At 39.2% G+C, this 17,237-nt stretch overlaps 2 protein-coding genes across 3 annotated transcripts; one reads left to right on the top strand and one right to left on the bottom strand.

Moving 5' to 3' along the window:
• Positions 1 to 4,130: 4,130 nt before the first annotated feature.
• LOC130996559 (tyrosine-protein phosphatase RLPH2-like) lies at positions 4,131 to 6,126 on the top strand. Its single transcript, XM_057921844.1, has 4 exons — positions 4,131 to 4,809; positions 5,243 to 5,310; positions 5,400 to 5,579; positions 5,650 to 6,126. Exons 1-4 carry the CDS (start codon positions 4,299 to 4,301, stop codon positions 5,827 to 5,829), a joined length of 939 nt encoding a protein of 312 aa, XP_057777827.1. The 5' UTR covers positions 4,131 to 4,298; the 3' UTR covers positions 5,830 to 6,126.
• A 1,275-nt stretch (positions 6,127 to 7,401) lies between these two features.
• LOC130996558 (dnaJ protein ERDJ2-like) lies at positions 7,402 to 12,904 on the bottom strand. 2 transcript variants are annotated; one of them, XM_057921843.1, is made up of 11 exons: positions 12,498 to 12,904; positions 11,907 to 12,114; positions 11,668 to 11,763; positions 11,312 to 11,432; positions 11,092 to 11,198; positions 10,781 to 10,998; positions 10,320 to 10,497; positions 10,116 to 10,235; positions 9,394 to 9,480; positions 8,644 to 8,754; positions 7,402 to 8,327 (listed from the first exon to the last, which is right to left on the bottom strand). In XM_057921843.1, exons 2-11 carry the CDS (start codon positions 12,090 to 12,092, stop codon positions 7,494 to 7,496), a joined length of 2,058 nt encoding a protein of 685 aa, XP_057777826.1. In that variant the 5' UTR covers positions 12,093 to 12,114; positions 12,498 to 12,904; the 3' UTR covers positions 7,402 to 7,493. The 2 variants fall into 2 exon arrangements, with proteins under 2 accessions (XP_057777826.1, XP_057777825.1); XM_057921842.1 differs by having other exon boundaries at positions 11,907 to 12,122; positions 12,498 to 12,902.
• Positions 12,905 to 17,237: the final 4,333 nt, after the last annotated feature.

Below are 17,237 nucleotides of genomic sequence, written 5' to 3'. Positions count from 1 at the left end.
ATCCTTGTGATGAAATCCTTGATCATAAAAAAATAGTATCCAATTTAAAACTCATGAATTCGTGCACAAGCAAAAATTTGTGCAACCCATATCAAATATGCTCAAAATCAGTAAATAAAACTTATGCAACACATTTGTACTAAATTCTTAAAATTTCTAATGAGTTCAGATTAAATACATTGAGCGCATCGATCACACATATAAAATTTGTACACGAACTATTTTCAAATTTGCATATTGCACATCACCTTTAAAATTAGCTCCAGAATACACCACCTTTTAATTTTGTTGCAAATTGCACACGGCGAAAATTCCGGCAACTCTTAAGTTTGACCGACGATGACATGGACAACCGCGTGACTTTTTTTACACGCTGGCAAGCCACATGAGCAAAACGACGTTGTTTTGATAATTTGAAGAATTAAAAGAAATAAAAAAAATCTTTGCTTTTCCGGCGAGCCATTCCACCACCACAAGCCATTCCAGAATTCGGCGAGCCACTCCAGAAACCACCGCAAATACCGTGTTTTCCCAAATTTACAGTACCCATCATTCATCATCCCCAAATTCAGAGCTTATTCCCAGTACCCATAATTCATCATCCTTAAATCTAAATCAGCTGCGGCGCGAAAATAGCAGCGCAGCGGCGACGGCTAGCCTCGATGGTAATCGGTGTGCGCGCGTCTTGTGGTGAGGAGGGCGATCGGTGATGAACTGGAGTGGTGGTGGTGAACTGAGGCAGGTGGTGAACCCTAGTTCGCGCGCCGCCTCCACCTAGTTCGCTCCGCCTCACCTCCGCCATAACCACCGCCACAAATCTCTAGATTTCCAAATAACTACCACCAAATCTGCAACTCCAGCCCCCACCTAGTCTCCCCCCCTGCAATTATGATTTGGGGGTCCGATAGAGCCCAAATTTCCCCAAACGAAGCTCAAAACAGAGCCCCAAAATCTAAATCAATGGTGGTCGGTGCACGCGCGTCTTGTGGTGAGGAGGGCGGAGGCGAGCGGCGGTCGGCGAGGAGGAAGACGCTGGAGTGGTGGTGGTGAAATGAGGGAGGCGGCGTTGGAGTGAGAGAGAAGATGAATTAGGGCTGACTCACTCAAAATGATTTTTCCTTTTTTTTAATTGATACTCACTCAAAACGACGTCGTTTTGACTGTCGGTGAGTTCACGTTTGAAAATTCCGATGCCACGTCAACACCGATCAAGGTGATGGTCAACGCGTGTGCAATTTGCAATAAAATTAAAAGGTGGTGTATTCTGGAGCTAATTTTAAAGGTGATGTGCAATATGCAAATTTAAAAATAGTTTATATATTTTCTGGCTATTAACCCTAATTTTTTTAGCTTAACTTCAAATTGATTTTCTGCTAAAAATGAATTCAACAAAGTTCATTTTTTACCATTTTTTTAATATAATTAAGTTAAATGTATTTCTTTAAGTGGTAGACCCTCAATGGATATTTATGATATTACATGTCAAAATGGCTAGAAAACATATACTCCATCTGTCCATGAAATAAACTCTCATTTGGGGTTTGACACATAAACTAAAAAAAGCTTATAAAGGTGTTGTGAGTGGGATACAAGTATAGTGTTAATGACTTTTTATTATTTTTGTTAATATTTCATTTACACAAAGGTATTGACACCCTTTTTATTTTTTTTCTTTCTTGATTTACAGCTATCATTTTTTTTATTCCTTATTTTTACTTAAGTGGTGATGACCACCTAAGAGCTTCTTTTTAGGGGCTCACTAGTGTGGATGCTTTAAGAATACTCTTTCCGTCCCTCAATTTCATGTCCTTTCAGAATGACACGAGTTTTAATAAATGTTATGTTTTTATGAGAATGTTACAGTTATTAAAATGAAGTAAGCTTATCACCTTTTATGGGATTGCGGGGAGTATTTTTAGAGAATTGAGTTTAAAATATCGTATAATGTGGAATGTATAAGAGCATCCACATCGGCTTACTCATCCGAGGGGACTCGAGTCGATTCTCGGATGAGTAAGCCGATGTAGCCCCCCGCTTAATCGTGCCTTACCCATCCGGATGAGCAAGACTCATCCGCCATTATGTAAGGTGCGTGCAATGCACGTGCCATATTAAAAAAAATCAAAATATTTTTGAATCCAATGACTATTTTCAGCCGAATTTTAATTTTTTTAGCAACGGGCATAAACGGCCAAATTCAATTTTTATTTTTTTTTAAATTTTCTTTTCACTCCTATATAAACTCCTCATTTCTTCTTCATTTCTTCCATCCCTTTCACTCTTTCCTTTTCATTGCTTCTTCATTTCTTGCATCTCTATCACAAAATGGCTTTGTGGTTCGATGCTACTTTGTCTTCGTCCGAAGGGGAGACGCAAGAAATCATGGACATCATTGTCCAATTGCAAAATACGGTTGCTCAATTTTTCACTCCCCAACCACAACCCTAACGACTTGTTATTTCCAGTAGAGGGTTTGTTTATCGTGATCGTGAGGCTGCCATCAATTGCTTCTTCAAGATTACTTCAACAACAATCTGACGTACGACCCAATATTTTTTCAACATCGTTTTCGAATGCAGAATGAGCTATTCTTGCACATCGTCGATGGTATGCAAGGTGTTGATGGTTACTTTCGGATGAGGGTGGATGCTACGGGTCGGGATTCCCTCACGCCGTTGTAGAAATGCACGGTGGCTATCGGACAACAAGCCACTGGTGTTTCGGTGAATACTTTTGACGAGTATTTGAAAATTACTGACACGACAAATGGCTATGCCTAAAGAAGTTTTACAAAGTTGTCATCCAGGCATACGGTGCCGAGTATCTTCGGCGTCCTATACCGGCAGATGTTCAACGACTGCTTCAGATGCACGAGGGCCGGCATGGTATTCCCAGCTCGAACAACGACATCGACGTTTTGAACCAGTCGCCTCTGTCCGCCGATGTTTTGGATGAACGTCATCGTCAGTGATCTTTGAAGTCAACCGATCCTACTACCAGATGGGCTACTACTCTGAGTGGCCAATGTTCGTCAAGAGCCTACCGTTGGCGGCCAATCCGAAAGAGGCAAGGTTCAAGAAGATGCAAGAATTGGCACGAAATGATGTCGAACATGCCTTTGGAGTGCTTCAAGCTCGATGAGAAATCATTAGAAGTCCGGCCCAAAATTGATACATTTCGAGGAGTACGTTCATAGAGATGCAATTTTCAGAGATAGGACGATGCATGCCAAGCTCCAAGCGGATTTGATCCAGCACGTTCGGGCATGTTTCGGATTTCTAGTGCCAGAATAGTTATTTAGGTGTTTATTTTAAGTTTTTTTTTATGTAAATTAAATTAATGCAATTTTAATTTCAAGTAATTGTGTCATTTAAATTGATGCAATTTAAATTAAATAAAAAATGCATAAATTAAAGAGGGCTATTTTGAAGTAGTCATTTTGAAGAAGGAAATACAATATTTAGCCACTAATTGAAAAAATACAAAATCTAGTCATTTATTACGTGTAAAGACTGTTTTGCCCTTAATTAGGGCGGATCGGATTCGGGTCGAATTTGGGTTTGCGCGTGAGTTAGGCACATATGTGCCAACCGAAAAAAATATCTAAGTATATGACACTAATGACACTAATATGACCATAAGTACTATTTGTGTAACATTACATAAGAGAGTATATGACACTAATGATACTAAAATGACCATAAGTACCATTCGTGCAACACACTAAATGGAGAATCTAAACCCTTAATAGATAATCTAAACTCTAAATGAGAAATCTAAACCCTAAATGATAATATAAACCCTAAATGGTCATATAACTGTATCTATCTAAATAATATTAGCACACAGATATATGACACTAATGATACTAATATCGTCATAAGTATCATTCGTATGACACTAATGGCACTAATATGACCATAAGTATCATTCATACAGCACTGAGTATAATGCCATGTATGCCTAACTCGTGCGCAAATTCGAATCTCGTCCGCTCTAGTTAAGGACAAAACAATCCTAAAAAATAAAAAATGACTAGATTTTTTATTTTTTCAATTAGTGGCTGAATATTGTGTTTTCTTTTCAAAATGACCATAGTATATTGTTTCTAAATTAAAATTAATGAATATGAGTTAGTTGAATGAATTTCCCCAAATACAGGTTACTACTTATAAATGATCCCCTCTTTAGATGAGTTAATAAGTAATTCACGTGGATGCTCTAAGAAGTAAGAGCCTCCATTTTTTTGAAAGTGGTAATTGTGTGTTGAACTTGAAGGCCACTTCTTCATCTCATCAATGGCTACAAGTAAAGCGAGAATGGTTTGCTGCGTAGGCGACATCCACGGTTACATAAGAAAACTGCAAAACTTGTGGTCTAACCTCGAAAAAGCACTACCCCCCTCTGATTTCCAATCTGCCCTAATTATATTCCTGGGCGATTACTGCGACAGAGGCCCTAATACTAAGGAAGTCATCGATTTCTTGATTTCACTCCCCTCAAACTACCCTAATCAACGTCATATCTTCCTCTGCGGCAACCATGACCTCGCATTCGCTGCTTTCCTGGGGCTTCTCCCTAGCCCCGTCGACGGCTCCGATTTCTCTGCGACGTGGGAGGAGTACGCCATGAATGAGGAGAGAGAGAGGTGGTACAAGGGTGAAGGCTACGAGAATATGCATTTGCAGGGAAGAAGGTGGGCAGGCAGGATGATTGGCTTTAATCGCGCCAAGAACACTGATTATCAGGGCTCCATTTACGATGCCGCCCCTACTTTCCAATCCTATGGGGTTCCGCATGGATCTGCAGGTATCACTTTCATCTTTAATAAGTATATATACTTATGTGTTGCTTCTTTTTATTATGCTTTTAGCTTTTGTAAACAAGATTCTGAATACTGACTTTGTGTTGGAAGTCATCTCTTCACGTAAGCCTTGACGAAACACTATTTGATTTTTGTTTGTTAATAAATCAATTGGATTATGATTTTCTTTCTGTTTTTTGGTTAAATTCTTTTTTCTCTTGTTGAAATTGGAGAGTAGTTCATAAAGGGAACAAATATTACGCAGCTTCCATTGTAGGGTAGTATCTGTTGGAGCTGACCCATTTTGAGTTTCTTGATGGAATCCAAGTGATCCTGTCTGGTTTAGATGGATTGACTTGGAAGATACTCTTGAATATCATAGAAATTTCAGTTTAGGATGTCCTAGTTTCATGTTATGATGCGTTACTTGTACCACAGAGTTGAGGAAGGCAGTTCCAGACGAGCACAAGAAATTTCTTGCAGATTTGGTTTGGGTTCATGAAGAGGTAAGTAAGCCTAGAGATACTCTGCCAGGAACTATTCTGCACAAAGAGAATCAAACCTAACGACTAACTTGGCCTATTGAATCTGCAAGGATAATGTAAGTATAGAGACAGAAAAAGGAGTGCAGAACTGTAAACTGATAGCTGTACATGCTGGTTTGGAGAAAGGTAAAGGGGTCAAAGAGCAGCTAAATTATCTGAGAGCCAAGGATACGAGGATCCCTAAAGTCGAACCTCTTAGTGGAAGAAAGGACGTCTGGGACATCCCAGAGGTGATTTTCTTAATTCTCAACTTCTGTTTGAACAAAACTCTGATATTTGATATATTTCTTTATCTTGTAGGAATTGAGGGGAACTCCAACTATTGTGGTGAGTGGTCACCATGGAAAGGTCCATATTGAAGAGTTGAGGTTAATAATTGATCAGGGAGGTGGCATTGAGAGTAACCCAGTGGCTGCTATTGTGTTCCCATCGAAGACCCTCGTGCTCGACACTGGCGATATAGTCTCTGATTCTCGATGAGCTCTCGAAGCTGATTGAGAATCTGATACTATTTTTGTCAATTGACTGGGGTCGAGAACCAGTTTCTTGGATGGGATTCAGGGGTTTGAGGTTTGCTTTATAAGCTCAAAAATATCTTGCAAGTTATATAGTATTTTGTTTTGAAGAGCTTGTTATAGACTCATTTATACACCATCTGCAAGAATTCATAATTTCGATGGTATGCATTGCTGCTAATAATATTAGTGTGGATATGTTCACATCTCCTACCAGGAAATCGAGCTAGCAATAAAAGAATCAGACTTGCGAACAGTGAAATACCACCTTTATATTTTTGTTCTTTATTTATTCTGGTTCATACCAGCCCTAGAAATTCTGAAGGTTCCAGTTGAATAACGATCTCAAAAATATACTCCCTCCGTCCCGTTAATCAAGTCCCCTTTCTTTTGGGCACGGGTATTTAGGAGACTAAAATTAAGAGTTAAATGGTATATTTGAAAAAGTTAATGTTACTTTAATTAAGGGTCTCAGGCTCATTAACACTGCACCACCGCCTGTGCCATTGCCGCGCCACCGCCTGTGCACCACCACAATTTCTGAACCACACCACCGGAAATAAAAAAAACGGAGGCGAACCTTGCCCAAAACACCAAAACATTGGGCCTTAATTTCAATTTCTGAGCCGGAACACCAAAACACCACAGAGAAATCAAAAAAATGGAAGAGCAGGTGGTGGGCGAGAGGCGGAGGGCAGAGGCGGCGTTGGAGCCCGCGGAGGCACGAGGGCAGCGGCTGTTGCGGCATAGGCGGCGTTGGAGCCCGCGGAGGCGCGAGGCGGCGGAGGCGTTGGAGGCAGAGCAGGAGGAAGGTGGAGGCGGCGCAGGAAGATGGTGGCGGAGGCATGAGGATGGTGGCGAAGGCGCGAGGCGCCGGAGGTGCGAGGCGGTGGAAGAAGGCGGATGGAAGGTGAAGTCGGCGGAGGCGGTGGAACAAGAGGAGAGAGGGGGGATGATTGAGAGAGAGAGAGAGAGAGAGGGGCAGGGGAGGAAGAGGCAGAGGGAAATCTAGGGTTTGCAGTGGTGGCGTTGGAGGCGGTGCAAGAGGATGGCGGCAGAGGCGCGAAGCGCGAGGCGGTGGAAGGTGGTGGAGGCGGTGGAAGGTGGAGGGATTGGAGATTGGAGGTGGTGAAAGAAGAAGAGGAGAGAGGGGGGAGATGACGAAGAGAGAAGTGAGGAGAGAGAGAGGGGCAGGTGGGTTGGGTTGTGAGAGGAGAGAGAGATAATTAAATCTATTAATTGTATTCTAATTATTGCCAAAAAAGGAAAGGGGACTTGAATATTGGGACGGCCCAAAAAGGAATACGGGACTTGAATATTTGGACGGAGGGAGTAAAAAATAAAAATAATACCATGGCTCCTCCTCAGAAACAAATTATAGTAATTTGTAACAAAATGGTGCTATGTGGCAGATGACGTTAAGAGCAACTAGTCTATATGGCACTTGACACGAATTCTATTATCTCTCAAGTACTAGAAGTCTAGAACTAGTTCTATTTTCCCTCCTAAAATGGTGAAAACCGAATACCAACACTGGTAAATGGAATAAATAACTTTGTTATCTAAGTCATTTGTAATGTGACAGTCGAGTAATAAAAGGAAAATCGACAGTAGGAAAAAGCTCAATTTTCATCTCTCTGAACAATCATCAGAACTCGAATCATTTGGCTCATCATGTACCGAGCCATTTGCCACAGCTCCTTTAGTATCTTGACCCCTGACATCCTCATCATCTTCGCTGTACTCGCTCTCATAATCATCATCATATTCATCGTCGCCTTCCTCGTCTTCATCATCAGCTCCATCCTCTAACGATGGCACTTCATCGGTAGAAACAACGTTCCTTGTGCCAGCACGAGTTCGTTTCAATACCTTGAGCTTAACATTGGACTTTGCATCGCAACCAATCCATGCATCACACAAGCAGTAGGAGGTCAGGTTGTAGTTTCCCTCGGAAGGGGCCTGGAACTTGCCCATCACCAACCTCGAACCCGATTTCACTCTATCAATTGCTTCTTTCACAGCTATGTTAATTTCCTTAGCACTAGCACCAGACCCCTCCTTCAACTCTTGAATTGCTTTAGATGCAGCAATTATTGCAGTAGCCTCATCCATGAAATTAACCTTTTGCGACATCCAGACATCATTTGAAGAGGCGTCTGCAAGCAGTAGCCAAAAATTCTCCTCTTTTTCATAAGGAAAGTAAGGAGCGTGCGGAAAGGCACGGATCGAGTCATTCCATCGCCGAAGTGTGATCCAAGCTTGCATGGTCACAATGTCACCCTCTTGTATTCCCTCCTCACCTTCCGTCTCACATGTTAAATCAATTGAAATGGAAGGCATCATCTCAAGGACGATCTCCACATCTTGGGCTTCAGCATCAGAAAAGCCAGCAACCTGAGTCAACAGCTCTGCACGCTCTTGTTGTTTCATTTCACGAAGATCTTGGAATGAGCGAACTTTCTAAACAGAGACAAGGACTCGGAAGTCAACACCGTAACAGACTACACAATGAAAGATTTTCTAACATTGCCAACAAAAAATGTTTTATGATGGCAGTGAGAGATTTGGTTAAATAACAGGAAAACTTTGCCAGAAAATAATGAAGCTGCAGTAGTTTTCACAAATAGGTATGGCCATAGAACCAAGGCCACAGCAATTTCAAGCATGTAGTTGTGATACCAAAATGCAAACTTGAGTAATTTGCAATGGGGCCACACATATATTTACACACAAAAGCAGATAGGGGTAAGGCGGAGGGAGAGAGAGAGAGAACAACCTTTCTGGCAATCTTTTTTACCACTGATTCAGTAAAATGTGGCAGCTGGAGAAATGGACCATAACCTTCACTTGAACCCCCAGTTGCTTTTCTTGAACTGAGGGGGACAGCCTGCATACAGAACAGGAGCACTTTCACTTTAGTTTCAGTGAAGTCATAAATCTTTCAAGGGAGTAAGAAATAATTGCTGAAGGGATAAAAGGCAGCTCCTTAATGTTTCTCCAGAAGGTTGCAGCAGAGTTAATTAACTTGCTGTCTCTTAGGACTTCTAATTTACAGGGTTAGGTTGTTTATCAAAAGAAGTTTCCAGTCAAAGCCTCCCCTTGTTTATGAAATTGTAGGATTTCATATTCATGATACAAGAATAATGAGTCCAATGGAAAAAATTCCAGTATCTTTCTGATCTAACAGAGTGGCAACTTGATCCAACCTCTCCAAGGACAATCTAAAATTGATTTATTCTCAAAATGAGAGGCAACAGCAAAATAATCAGTCTAAAGATAACATATTTCTTGTTTAATAGAAGAGGATATATCTCTAATTGGCATGAGCTAATAGGATGCAAATAACAGGAAATATATGAATCCAAATTGATTGATGGTCAAAGAAGAAACAGACAAAAATCAATTATGATATAGAAATCAAGTCCAAAAGAAAAAAGGAAAGGAAAAAAAAGGTAACAATTGTTTATAATAGCACATAAGCAGAGTAGTAAGTTCACTTTACACTACTTCGGGACTCTGGATGTACCTGGATCATACTCTGGGATAGCTCAACCACTCCAATTGCAGGTCTCAGCCATCCATGTCCCTGTTGGGTACGTGGTATGATTGCCATCTGCATAGGAAGATAATTTATATATAATCATCTATACCCATAGAAAAGCATATAATATGCGTACAAATCGCCTCAGAATAACCAAGCAAGTTGAGAAGCACAGTGGAACAACATACAGGAACAAAAGATTTGTATCGAGAAACTGCTTCAAGCAATGATATGTTAATATTATAATACTCCCTCCGTCCCATTACAAATGTCCCAGTTCCCGTAATGGAATCTCCCATTCCTTTTTTGGTAAATAATTAAGGGACTTAAATTCATTAACTAATGGGTCCAGCCGTCATTAACATAGCACTGCTTGAAGCAGTTTCTTGATACAAATCTTTGTTCCTGTATTTTGTTCCACTTGCTTCTCAACTTGCTTGGTTATTCTGAGGCAATTTTGTAAGCATATTATATGCCTTTCTATGGGCATCTGCCTCTATTTGCAACCGCAGGTGTTACTTAAATTAAGTAGCAAACTGAACAAAATTGTGATCATCTGTCAGGAAGTCATCTGGATAGTTGTCCTAAAAATGTATCATGTAAAAATCACAAATCATTTATAATATACCCCTCTCATCAAATACACATACAAGTAAGAGAGGAGGGGGGTGGCTAAACCAAAGCTAAATATGATATACTGCTAATACCTTAATTAGTTCTTCAAGAAGACGAGGTGCAAGGGCAAGCATTTTCTTAAAATCTCGCTGCAAATATGGAGATAATGCTGCGGTTTCACGGGTCAGGTGTGCTTGAATCAATAACTCAGACTGTGAACATTAAAACATACACTTTTAGAAGGGAAACATATATCAATGCACTTAACATCTCAAACTCAACAGATAATTCATTACCTTTACTAAAGCAGGATGCTGTTTCCAAAATTTAGCTTGTTCTTGTCGGATATTTCTAAGGTCCAGATTTAGCTCACTCCTGACCAACACAAATAATTTCTGAAGTGATTCTTCATCATTTCGACGAACTGGAATCTCCATGTATTCAGCAGCCCTAATGAAAACTTCCATCACCTTGCTGTACAATCGAAAAGATCAGATGCACGCTAATTTGAAACCAAATCATTACAAAAATATAAATAGCAAAATTTGCAATTCTTCTACATTGTATTACATGCTAGAGCATGATTTTCAAATAGCAAAAATCAATTCAAAAATCATAATCCAAAAATGGTACAATTTTAAAGTCATGTCACATGTGTCTAACAGATATAACCAAGTTATAAGAAACTATGACATGACAACAATTCAAGCATGTAGTGTCAAAGGTAGAATACTGAGTGCAGCAAATGTTTCTGTACCTTGGAGCTAATGAAGGCTTCATATAATGGTAATAAGCATACATTGTGTGATGCATGACATAATTCCCCGTATATTTTGATGACCTTGACAAGTATATGACGGCTATTGTCAGGGGTAGAATAATACAAACTCCTACGATTCCAAGTAGCAAAATTCCACCAGATGCTCCATCAATGTTCAAAAGGAACTGGGGAAGAGCGATTCCCATTTGAAGGCCCTACCGAGGGGAAAAACCACAGAACTGATTTCTCATGTAAAACTATCAGAAAAGTGATGACGCCAAATAAAAGTTCTCCTTATATACAATTACCTGCCTGCCATCAGGATGCCCGTACTTCTCAAAGTTCTCCCGTGATATAGGATCAGTCAGAGCCTGATAAGCCTTGGATATATAATCGATAAAGTACTTGTGAGCCTCTGCACAGGAAGGTTTAAATTCAGTAAGCAACTGGAACAAGAACACTGTCAGTTTCCGTCTCGGTTATAGATTAAACTATAATCGTAAAATGCAGTCATTAAACACCTTCAACCTGGGTCTGGATTTTTATCAGGATGGTATAAAATGGAAAGTTTCCTATAGGCCTTCTTTATTTCTGGTTCTGACACTCCAGGTTCTAATCCCAGTATGCTGAATGGCTCAAATATTTGGATCTGTAAAATTAAGATCCATTAGTCTGAAATAGATATGTTATACAGTCAAAGAACATTCAAAAGAAAAACACAAAATGTAGTTAATGAGCGGGATTATTTTTCAATACATGTTTGAACCGCTTCTTGATGCAAATTCGAGCAATATGCTCATTGTCCCTAACAGACCTTCCAGTCCAAATATGTCATTAATAATCACTACTTCACTGGGAGCAGAACAGGAAGAACCAGAAAGTACCTCAGTGTTAATATGTTTGATGTAGAAACTCAAAAGAACCACCACCACCCAGAGTAACAAAACCGTAAGGTTGCTGTAAGTCGAAAAGTTTGAAATCTGAAATGTGACAGTAATCAGACGAATTTAAGGATATCACATAAAACCACAAAATATACAGAAGAGGAAACACAGGATCAGCTAACACCATGAATGTCAACTTCAGTATTGGGAGGAGGTGCGCAGTCAGGTTAGATACTTACGCGTCTAAATATGGATTTTCGATACTTCCCGGAGCGGAAGCAAGCTGAACAACGGCAATTAATATTCTGGCTCTTTTTTCTGAATGTGAGGTATAAGTTGACAAAAGTATAAGGCACTAGAGGCAGTGCAATCATCGTCAACACAAAAATGGGGAACAGCGCACTGTTCTCTTCAGCCGCAGCCATACTTAACTTCTAGCTTCTCGCACTGCAATCCTTCAATCCAATAAAAATTTCACTTAACTTTTGTTTGCCGTAAATCAATATCAAATAACAAAGAATTCAAATGGCGAGGCATATGCATAACCAAAAAACCTGAAATTCTTAAATTTGATGATATCTATTTCCTAGTTTTCCAAACATTATTCATACAACAGCTAGTAAATTCATTAACCAACATCATTTTTGCAAATCACAAACTTCGAGATGGAGAATTTTTTCAAATACGGATGCATGAAGTGTTCAGCAAAATCAAACCAACAGATCGAGAAAGTATAAATTAACACATAATTGGATACGAAATTAGCAGATCAAATACAACAGCTAAATCTCGAGGACAAACTCGAGATAATCGACTGATATAGTAAATACCTGGCCGGAAAACTGCAGGGATTCTACCCGAACGCAGGCGAGCTGAGCTGCCGGGAATACAATCCGAAGCTGTGGAAGCAGAAGTGGCGCTGTAGAATCAGCCCTAGATTTTTTGATGCGTTGTGGAAGATGATGAAACTGATGTGGAGATGCTGTGCTTCCTGGATTTGCCGTACGCGTTAATGTCAAGTTTCATCGTTTGAGAAGAGGTTTGGACTCGAAGCAAGCACGTGGTGGCCCATCTTTCAATTCAGATGCACATTTCGGCCCGTTCGATGATGGGCCTCAATGGCGATTGTGTGTGCTGTTCGTTTAACTAAACTAAACATTCTTTCTTTTTATTTTTCTTTTCCTTTTTCTCAGAGGATCATCTAAGAGCATCCAGCGGAGCTCGATCGAGGGGCTCGACCATGATTTCCATAATTGGTACGCCGATCAAATAGGATAATTTTCAGTGACCCCAAATTATTTGTCTCTTGATTTTTCGGCAACAAATGCGTTCAATTCTCAAAGACGTGAGAGTATCAATTTGAACGAAGCACAATTCAGCGGAGATGACGAAGTTGTTAAAATTATCAATCCCCCCAAGACAACGAGGCGCACCGACTACATCACTCTGAAAATCAAACTCATTTGCATCTTATGGGCCTAGGTTGTCCTCAATTCTGACGAAGTCGTCATTTAGCTTCCTGCAAATAAATTTATCATGTGCCTACAACTACATTAGTTAGCGACAAGTTCAGGGTCGAATTCGAGAACTGATTGTAACTTCTTTCGTCACGGTGTCACTACAAAAAATGTTGATTTCTGCTACTTGTTATGACTACTTTTGTGGGCAAAACAATAAAAAAAAAACTAAACAGAAGCAAAAAAAACGATTTGGTCAAAAGACAAAAGAAACCTGACTTGTACTTGACTTATTAAATGCGTTCATTGGTGCAACCATATTCACACATGCATACATCAATTGATTATAGGTAAAACACAATAATGCCCCTATTATCACACGTCACGCACATTAACGCCTTGAACCCAATCTTTCCTTTTAGTGTATAAACCCAAAAATTATCCGTTAATGGATTTGCTATTTTGCCCATAAGTCATCCCTACATTGGCCTCTCGCTTGAAAGGGTTATGCCCAGAAAGCATTAACATTTTGAAAGACCCAATTCGACCTTTTATATGGACAAAGCCAAAAATCAAGACTCCAACACCAGTTGTACTCTTCGGAGGCTGAAATTCCCTTCGCCTTGTGCCCAAAGTTTACTTGTGGTCTAAACCCCTTAACCAATTAGGGTGCGTTCTCTTTGGTTGTAAATTTTTTATCATGGGAAAATGAAGGATAAACAAAATTTCACCCTTTAAATTCTTCCTTTCTTTTCTCACATTTCCTACTTGACCCTTACTCATTTCTCATTTACACTATAAAGAAGGGATAATATTATCCCTCCAAAAATTATCCCTCCATAAATAGTGTGATAATATTATCACTCCTCCTTTGTAGTAAAAATGAGGAATGAGTAAGGGGTAAGTAGGGAATGAGGGAAAAGAAAGAAAGGATTTAAATGGTGAAATTTTGGTTATCCCTTAATTTCTCATGATAAATTTACAACCAAAGAGAACACACCCTTAGTGATCAGTTAATTAATTAAGCTGTCCAGACCGTTTGAATCAAATCTAGTGTATCGGGAACATATTCATGTGGTTATTAAGATCAATTAGACCTCACGAGTTTAAATGTTCATGCTTAAATCATCTTGCCCAAATCAGGCTAAAATATTTAACTTGCAAAAAATTTAAGATAACAAGAAATAATATTTTCGGCAGTATGAGCACAATTAATATTTTTGAAACATCTAACATGTTTGTTCAAATTTCATTGCAAATCAACGCCATGAACAGTCATACCCATATAAGAATTATGTTGAAATGCATATGTCCAAATATCGGAGCAAACATAAATTCTATGTGGTAAACTAGTCAAAATATTTGGTAGTTGGATTTTACATCTTAGCTAGTTTAACTATGGCCCTAGTCATAGTTGTACGTGATATTCTTTTAGCACAAGGATTATACGTTAATTTCATAGAATTTTCAAAACGCATGCTATCGACAAATTGAAAAGCAAGAGATTTCGTACTAACAAATCTAGCCATCACTTCCCTAGCTACAATATCAGTAAACTTAAAAAGAGAGATTTCAGGCATACCTTTCTCGTCAGGGGTAGAGGTAAGTTGTGTTTGTCTACCTTCGCCTTTGTTGGGAGGATGCACATTTTTAATGTGCTTGTTATAGGTATCATAGTCGTTCCCCGCGTTGAAAACATAGGCTTTGCCACAAAGATTACAAACGGCCTTCGTGATTGTTTTGCTGCTATCGGGATCAACAACTTGTACTTTTTTGAAGTACACCATGAAGACGTTGGAACGCGGAGTTCGTTCCTTCTTTCCCGCCGTTGACCGTTGAGACCGGTGGTCCGCTCCAATGCCACCATCTTTAAACTCGTCTATCTCATCCTCCAAATCAATTGCATCGACATCGCCTTCTTGGTACGTGGATGGAATTTCTTCATCATCATCTTGCATTTGTTAAGCAAGGCGTGCTGCCATGGCCGCATCGGCTTGGATTTGTTCCTCCTCCATTTGTTCACGTTGATGACGAGGGCCTCATGGTCTATTTTCAATGGTAGCATCGTAATCAATATGGCTTTTGCCCCTATCATTACAACGAGAGCCGGAGCTGGAACCGGAAGAAACCATTTGTAGTGAGGATAGGGATGATAATATAAGAAGAAAAATATAAATAGAGCAAGAATAACAAGAACGCAAGAAGTATAGAATGTTTATAGAAAGAGTAGTAGAACTAGAATGTTTAGAGAAATAGTAGTAGAAAGATGAGATTGGTGTGAGAAATGGTGAGGATTGAGTGGGGTATTTATAGCAATAAATGAGGTGAAAATGTGGTGCATGTTTTAAATTTTGAATTTGAAATTCAAATTTTATATTGCAGCAAAACCAAAGTAGGGAATAGGTGGGGAATCAAATCTCTGCACACATTGAAAATCTGCAAAAAATTGCACAAAGTAGGACACTAGGAAGAGCTGCAGCGTACGAAAACTGAGGCGATTCCCGATTCTCTCATTTTCTAGGACGATTCCCGATTCGAACCGCGGGAACCATCGATTTCAGTTCTATGCGGTTCTAGATGCAGTTCCGTCATGGTTTATGGTTCTCTGGTTCGGTTACGATTCCAAATCGAGAACCGTCGATTTCATCTTTTTGGAACCGAAAGTGAACCGGTTCACCACGGTTTCGATTTCGATTCCAGAACTGTTCCGAGTGGTCCGATTTTTCGGTTCATGTCCCGGTTTCGATTAATTTGGTCATGTCTAAATGAAGCTGAATGTATAGACCCGCACGGTTCTATATTAAAAATAAAAGCTGAATATTATGAGAAAAATGTAGATAACTATGTATATGTATGTCGTATATATGATATAACCAAAATTGTAGAGTTACCTCTCCAGAATGATCGTGGTAAGAACCGAATCGTACCAGTTCTCTTACAGTGGTTTTCTTAACCCACTTACTTTGATCGATATGTCGAGTTGCTGTAATACCCCGTTCTTTTCTTACTAAGTTTGAGTAATTTTTGAACTTAGAATGAAGATGATTCAAGCCAAAAAATGAAGAACGAATTTATTTTAATTCCAATAAATTAATTTATAAAAATACTTTTGTAAATATTTAAGTTATTTAAAAAAATTTGTGCATTGCATATTAATTTAATATGAGTATGTGAATATGTGAAATATTCTACATTTAGTACTGATTTTTATAAAATTTAAATTGAAGTCTATGTTTGATTTTAATTACTCATATGTGTTGGGCTTTCAACATCAAATCTATGAAGGGCCACTTTTTGGAAAGCCTTATCTGATGAAGCCCATTGAGCCCAACCAATCACTTAAACCTCTAGATATTTTGTTAATTGTGATAAAAAGATTGTCAATCCATTAAATCTCTAGATATTTTGTTGATTGTGATTAAGAGATTGTGGAAATGGTGCATCCACGTATCCCTCCACTATTCACATCTTTTCCTTAAAAAGCCAACCACATTCATCTCATTTCTCACCTAGCAGCAAGCTTTAATTGGCAAATACTCTCTATCTCTCTCTCAATTTGTTTCTTTCTGCAGCAATAACAATCTCATGCCAACTTTATTTTTCTTCATGAAAATTTGTGGAGTAACAGCTGCACATCCTAGCCAAGAGCTTTAAAGGTTCATTCTTGAACCATAGCATATATAAATCTCTCTTTCATCTATGCTTTAATCATGTATTATGAGGAAAGCCCCATATACAAAACTCACAGATACAAGTTCTTGTTTTATCAAGTTTACTATATACATCAAACACCCAACTAACTAAGGTAGCAGCTCAATTGGTATAAGACTTAAAGGCGCTACTCTTTTAGTATTATACACTGCAAAGCGTACCATGCTCTCACCATTCTATGAAGCGCATGGGGGAGTGCCTCTTTGGTTAATAGTGACTTATAGGCAAAATTCTAGTTTTCCAAGTAATGGAGCTGAATGTAAAGATGTGGCGGTCGTCCCAAAACCAAGGGCGACATCTAGGGACTCCGTCACTCAAAGAAACAAAAATCTTTGCACAATACAAACTAGTTGCACCAATAGACAACCAAAATATTAGGATTTCAATTAGTTAATCGCTACT

Source organism: Salvia miltiorrhiza, chromosome 8, assembly GCF_028751815.1.
Source record: "Salvia miltiorrhiza cultivar Shanhuang (shh) chromosome 8, IMPLAD_Smil_shh, whole genome shotgun sequence".
Classification (NCBI taxonomy): domain Eukaryota; kingdom Viridiplantae; phylum Streptophyta; class Magnoliopsida; order Lamiales; family Lamiaceae; genus Salvia; species Salvia miltiorrhiza.
Note: the sequence above shows the minus strand (reverse complement) of the source record. Positions and strands in the feature narration are given on the sequence as shown.

Bases quoted from the DNA above. Each gene is read 5' to 3' on its own strand.
- LOC130996559 (XM_057921844.1), top strand. From the start codon at position 4,299: ATGGCTACAAGTAAAGCGAGAATGGTTTGCTGCGTAGGCGACATCCAC. The intron at 4,810-5,242 runs GTATCACTTTCA...CTTGTACCACAG, and splicing joins GGTTCCGCATGGATCTGCAG to AGTTGAGGAAGGCAGTTCCA. The intron at 5,580-5,649 runs GTGATTTTCTTA...TTTATCTTGTAG, and splicing joins ACGTCTGGGACATCCCAGAG to GAATTGAGGGGAACTCCAAC.
- LOC130996558 (XM_057921843.1), bottom strand. From the start codon at position 12,092: ATGGCTGCGGCTGAAGAGAACAGTGCGCTGTTCCCCATTTTTGTGTTG. The intron at 10,498-10,780 runs GTACAGAAACAT...TCGATTGTACAG, and splicing joins AAGCCTTCATTAGCTCCAAG to CAAGGTGATGGAAGTTTTCA. The intron at 9,481-10,115 runs GTATTAGCAGTA...CTTCCTATGCAG, and splicing joins TTCTTGAAGAACTAATTAAG to ATGGCAATCATACCACGTAC.